This window comes from Drosophila willistoni (genome assembly GCF_018902025.1).
Source record: "Drosophila willistoni isolate 14030-0811.24 chromosome 2L unlocalized genomic scaffold, UCI_dwil_1.1 Seg168, whole genome shotgun sequence".
Classification (NCBI taxonomy): domain Eukaryota; kingdom Metazoa; phylum Arthropoda; class Insecta; order Diptera; family Drosophilidae; genus Drosophila; species Drosophila willistoni.
Window position 1 is genome coordinate 4,598,156 of NW_025814047.1, and position 6,397 is coordinate 4,604,552.

General features: G+C 31.2%; 2 protein-coding genes across 2 annotated transcripts; both read right to left on the minus strand.

The window, feature by feature from the left end:
* Positions 1-528: 528 nt before the first annotated feature.
* Positions 529-966, minus strand: LOC6640760 (general odorant-binding protein 56a). Its single transcript, XM_002063804.2, has 2 exons — positions 943-966; positions 529-882 (listed from the first exon to the last, which is right to left on the minus strand). The coding sequence occupies exons 1-2, from the start codon at positions 964-966 to the stop codon at positions 529-531; spliced, it is 378 nt and encodes a 125-aa protein (XP_002063840.2).
* A 2,364-nt stretch (positions 967-3,330) lies between these two features.
* On the minus strand, positions 3,331-4,094 carry LOC6640761. The gene is made up of 2 exons (XM_002063805.3): positions 4,026-4,094; positions 3,331-3,966 (listed from the first exon to the last, which is right to left on the minus strand). The coding sequence occupies exons 1-2, from the start codon at positions 4,092-4,094 to the stop codon at positions 3,331-3,333; spliced, it is 705 nt and encodes a 234-aa protein (XP_002063841.1).
* Between the last annotated feature and the right edge of the window lie 2,303 nt (positions 4,095-6,397).

A 6,397-nucleotide genomic window follows, 5' to 3' on the forward strand; every position in this document is an offset into this window, starting at 1 on the left:
TTCAGTTGAATGGTCGCTGGGTAAAAGCTTAATGCGGTTCTCTCTCACAAATTGTAATTAATTTGTGTTTGCATTGAAAAACAATAATAATAACGGTAATTCATAATAGGGCAAAAATCGGGAATGGGTTGAAAGGTTTGCAACTTGTGCCTTTTGTCTCTGTTGCACTTGTATTGGGCCCGATATAACGATAATGATGTCAGCGTCACAGTTTGTCACAGCTTAATTGGAGCTTTCAGGCCCTTCCATTCCCTCTGATTCGTAGGGTCTCTAGCCCCTGCTTAAACAGCTTATACTGCATATTCATATGCAGAAAATGTGTGTGTGTTTGTGTGTGTGTGTGTGTGGCCATTTGCCGTTTTCAATTTGCATAATTAAATGCACAATGACCGCCTTTCTCTTTCCCACAGACGATTATGCATAAAATGCGTTAATATTGTAAAATAACTTTATTATTCAATGGATTTACTTCACAAGAAAAAACAAAAAAGGGAAAACCATTTGTAGGGATATTGTGCCTACTTTTTCTTAAGCCTTGAGTCCGTTAATCATGCACATTTCAAATTTGTATGCATAATCACAAGCATTGGTCGAAGGGGCAGCACCACAACTGGTCAACAGGGCCTTGACCTTATCGACCGGAGCCTTGGCATAACGAGTTGTAATTATCTTGAGAATGGCATCGTTATTGGCCTTGCCATCGGCATTAATCATGCCCATCTTCTTATAGAGACAATTATGATAACATTTATAGGATTCCGTAGGATTAGCCACCGGTTTGTCTGTGGCAATTAATGCCGCCTCGGCGGTTCCAATATTTAGCTCCTTAATGCAACCATCTTGCATTTGCTTAAAGGCTGCCATATCCGCTGCACTTTGCGACTAAATTGTTATAGAAATCATCTTAGTTACTTAACTAATTTAATTATCATTTAGACTCACCATAACTTGCTCGTTCAGTCCCATTACAAGGAATAGAAAAACAAATACTTTAGCTTTCATCTTGCTCGAGTTCTTTGCACTATTTGATATATTTTCATGAAATTCATGCAGTTTATATAACCCAAAAAATCATAAAATATTCCACTTATGAAGTTATTACATTTCAATTATTCAATTTTGGAAATTAAATTAATTGAAATTAATCGGTCTTAACTATTTAACTATGGGGATCCCAAAAAAAGACAGAAAATTAACTACAATTTGGCTGTTTATTGTTAACCAAATTTGTTGTTTTGACTGTATTTTAATTAATTAATATCTAGAACAATATATTCCCCTTGTTCAGATGGGCTTGCGGTTGAATCAATTTTGCTAATAAATATATCTGTATCCCCCACTCGAAATGTTCAAAAATTTTTTTAGCAAAGGCATTTTTATAATTGTTTTACTTCACATGCTTATTTGTTTTCTATTCATTTGAGTTTCGACATGATTTTTTTGATATTCATATTTCATATTCCATACAAATTTCCCTGAGCAAAATGTATAAAGAATAAAGTTATTTGATCTTAAGCACAACAAGCAATATCTGGACGTATGAACAAATATAAATCAAAACTATATCTTTAAGGAGTTTATACGCTCTCAATTTAAAATCAATAATTAAAATGTCAGTACCTAAACTAGCCGGAAAAAACTATCTAGAACAAAACACTCGATTACTCTAATTGTTAGCTATATCCAAATTCAAACTTACAATTAGATATATCCCCATCTTGGTCTTAAAAATTGTTTTAAGAGAATTCTTTCAGTAAGAAAGCGTGATATCCATATCGACACATACCATCGAGCCTCAAAGTCAGAAGAATTTCAAGATATCAGGATCTTAATTTGAATTGAAGATATAATGAAGTGAAAACAAAAATTGACCGTATAGGCCATACGAAATGGCATTTTATATCTTAATATGATTCAATTTTGATCGAATTTGCTATTTTACTTTTCTTGGTTTGAGCATTTACTATTGAGAAATCAAATATCATTTATCATGGTTATTTTAGGTACAGGGCTTTTCCGTTTGGCAAAGAATGATTCAAATACATATAAGTAAATTAAATTCCTTTTGATTTCTTGCAGTGTAGAACCATTCGAAAATATTCTAAGAGTTCTTTTGGTCTTAACATATTTGGATTTCACAGTGCACAGTGGAAGACTGACATTTTTTCACTACTTGAAAAGCTTTGCCTCTTTTGGCAATCTAATGATTGTTTTATTACAAAATGCTGATAAACTGTTTCTATAGCTTATTTAGAATAATTTTGTAAGGTAGTTCTATCGACAAAATAATATATGTACCTTCATTCATTTAGAAATGCTCATAAATATAAATATAAATATTTTATCTAAATTTATATTCAAGGGGTTTTTTAATAAAATTTTCACCACAACCAATTTTGTAATATATTATCGTTAAGCATCAATAAGCAAATTAATATATATTTAAGTATATATTTAGAAATAGCATAATGCTTAACCACTGGAATATTACTCTTACAAATTAAATGTATATAATAACTAAAGTGAATAAATAATTGAATGAATAAATAAAATTACCACATTCAGTTTATCATACAAGGGGAAGTTGAGGTATACGAGTCACCGATTTTGATAAAAGCCAAGAAAGTTATTATTATATTGATAAAGTTTAAAGAAATGTTAAAGTAAATAACAATATCAAACCAAATACCTTTATTGTGGCAAAATCCAGTTGACAGCTGTATCTTCGTAAATTATATTAGTTATAAAACTAACAAATTTACAATTCTTTCTTATTTATGTCTTCTTTATATGACTAATAAATGTTAATTCCTTTATAAAAGTCCTTATACATATTGATTTGAATTCAACAAGAAGTGAAGAATTAACAACCAAATTAAACCAATCACTAAGGACATCAGGGAGTGCTCTTTAGATTGATACTAAAATTTAAATTCCACTAAAACTAAACAGAAAGCCTTTTTTGTAAAAACCAAATTGATTGGTCCTTTTTCCTTTCATGTTGACATATTTTTATAACTTAGCCCGTCTTATTGTTAGTTGATCCAAAAACTGTGCTATACTTTTATATATTTCGATTGCCATGGGACTATTCGCTGCCTAAAAGCATACTGTAGTATATACACCAATACATGCTTATTAAGTCAAGTTTACAGAACAGAATCGAATTTTTGTTGTCATGGGTCTTGTCTCTTCTGTACCCGAACTGTAAAATATTTATTTAAATGTGACCAAAACACCGATTATTATAATGCACCATAGTTATATACACAGATATTTGTTTACATATATGGACTTAAATAGATTCAAGATCCTACTTGATGCACATTCCTACTGTTTGGACTCAGTGGAATGCTGAATGCCATCGATAATGCCCTCCTCCTTGTCATTGTCACCCTCATCATTGCCCATATCGTTGTCATTTTCACTACGCTCGAGAACCTCTCTGATACGCTGCTCGGCCTCAAGAGTTTTCAGATGATTGTAACACAAATGCAATTTGTAGGCCGCTTCACAGCGATTCTTACTCTGCAGATCCATGCACTCTTTGATTTCGGGTTTCTCACGCTGAATAATGCTCTGCACTTGTTTCCTGAAAGCTTCCTCCAGCAGCACATCGTACTTAACCAGACCCAAACGTTCATAGAGACAGCGGACAAAGCACTGCAGTGGCTCGTTATGCTTCAAATCGAGATAGGGCATCTGATTGCTCGAATAGTCAATATCGCTTATGCTATTGCCATCGTTGGAACCGCCACCGGTGCCAGTGGCCACCTCATTCTCAATGGTATAATCATTCGAGAGTAGACTCAGGCGGAAAAGTTTCAACTGTGACATGGATATCTCGGTCTCTCGCATACACTGATGCAATATCTCCTGACTAAGCTTCGAGGCTGTACCATTCCGCTGCTCTCCGAGCTCCGTGCGTGTCAGGGACATATTCAGGGACACGGATAGCGAACGACTCTGCGAATAGAGGTCTACATCGATTTAGTCCTTTGGAAAATATTCCATAATTATATTACCCATGCCAATGGCAAAAAATTACTGACACTCAGGCACAGTAAGGACACTAAAAGAACTTGATTAGACATTAAACTTAAACCGCTCGATCAAATATTTTATAGTTAAAGAACTTTGCTTTACCAAAATAGACTAGAGCCTGGCCCACACATAGGTTTCTTTTATACAGTCGCCGTATTCCATATAATCATTCATTTTTAATTGCAATTTAATTGAAGCCGAAAAAAAAAATTGCCAACTGGCCATTTTAATGCCTGAATAGTCAGTGAAAATCTCTAATTGATCATACAACTCCAATGCTGACCTCATCCCCTATCATCGTCCCGATTCGATCGACCATTACGTGGATGCCAACAACCCTTGGCAAAATGCCACGCCTCACTGCATCGACAAAGTCATTTGCATGTGATTATTAGCAATTCAAGTTAGGATTTCGTTTAAATATATGTATACAAAATCGTTCCGATCTATAATGGACGGAAGACCAAAATGTTGGCGAGCAAAATTTCAAGCGCAATTTACCCGATAAATCAACAAAAACATTTAAGTACCCTTCCATAAAATTATACCCCAAAAAACAAAATTTCGCTAAATGCTCTGAACTCCCCACACCCCCCCAAAAAAAAAAAAAACAAAATTATAATTTATGCAGTTTGAGTAAACAGTTTACTCTACATATTGCTAACAATTTAAATAACAAACGTACATACATATAAAAATTCAGAGCAAACAATTTTAAATATATGTAGTTGACTTTAATTGTAGAATCACATTAATTATGAATAATTATGGTTAAAAAGGAGAAAATAAACAAAACAAATGAATCATAGCCTAAAGACTTACAAAATATTAGCAACAAAACAAATATTACATAAATATTGTAAGTAGTAGTTAATTTATAAATGGCCACGAAACGAAAAACTAATTATAGTTCATCAGAGAAGATAAAAATAAAATCCAAGTTCTTGTATATACATATGTAGATAGAATCGGATTTATATACATTTCATATAAAAATCAATTCGGTCTTATATATTAAATTTGGCGGGACGACTTACTCACTTTAATTTAATTGATAAAAACTTTCACCTCAATTTTTTATTTTTTTTTTATACTTATACCAAAGAACTAAATGGTCATTTAAAATGTTTGCTTAGTTGGAGCAGTTTAATAGTTTTTTTCAGTAGATATATTACAACTCAAAGCACAGAGGTCTGATTTGGCAGGCACAATAATAGGACCAAAATATAATTTTGATTTATATATTTTTGTAATCAGATTATGGTTTTATCCCGATTTGCTAAAAATTATAAATTTGCCATTTTGCATACTTAAATTCTTAATTATTTGTTTTAAAATATATTTATAATTTCTCATAACATAAATATGAAAAAATATACATAAATATTTAAAAACAAACATATTTTATTTTCTTTTCGCCTTAAAGTCAGTTTATATATCAATTCAAAGCATTTTCAAACAATCCCGTCAAAAATTGTTATGTGATTTTGAATTTTACTGATCTAAACATTAATTAGAGCGGACTTTGGCTTACCAAACATAAAGAGAATGGGCGAAATTTTTCGAAAGGTGCTAATAAAAAACTTTTAAATCCACTCACTAGAATTACTTTTTGGCAGAAGCTGCTTTTATCCACAATTCACAATCACATTGGGTGGATTTTTTTTCAAAAATAAGACATCGTATACAACATGTAGATCCTATGATCTAAAATTATTTCATATCAAAATTTTTAACATACATTGATCTTTGTTTTGCATTTTGTAGTTAAGAATTTGATGCAATGATGTTGCTAAAACAAAAGCCAAACTAACCGATGATCTCAAGTGGAAATTAAATGTTTTTTAAATTATTGATGTGACGAAATGATTCGTCCCCAATATATTAATTCATGCATATATTTTATAATTTGTTTTTGTCTTTTATGCCAAAAAACACAAAGTAAACTTTAATTGTTTTAAATCAATAAACGAACAATATAGTTGATATCTTTAAAGACAGAAAAAAATAAATGTTGGAAAATTCTGATGAAAACTTAACATTTTGAGGATTATTTTTTATGAGCGAACAATTAAGATGAAATCTTTTAAGCCCTTTTTTACCTTTAAAAACAACTGTAAATTTTCAAATTGAACAGAGCAAGGATATAATAAGTTTGATAATTATATATTATATATATTATATATTATATTATATATTATATAATCAAATATAACTTGACAACTTTTAAATCTGTTTTTTTTTATGATATATTTTCCTTATAAAAACAACTCTACATTTTTAATTACATTTTAAAATCTTGCGACTTTAAGCCATAATTATAAAGGAAAGTACAGATAATTACACCTAGAAT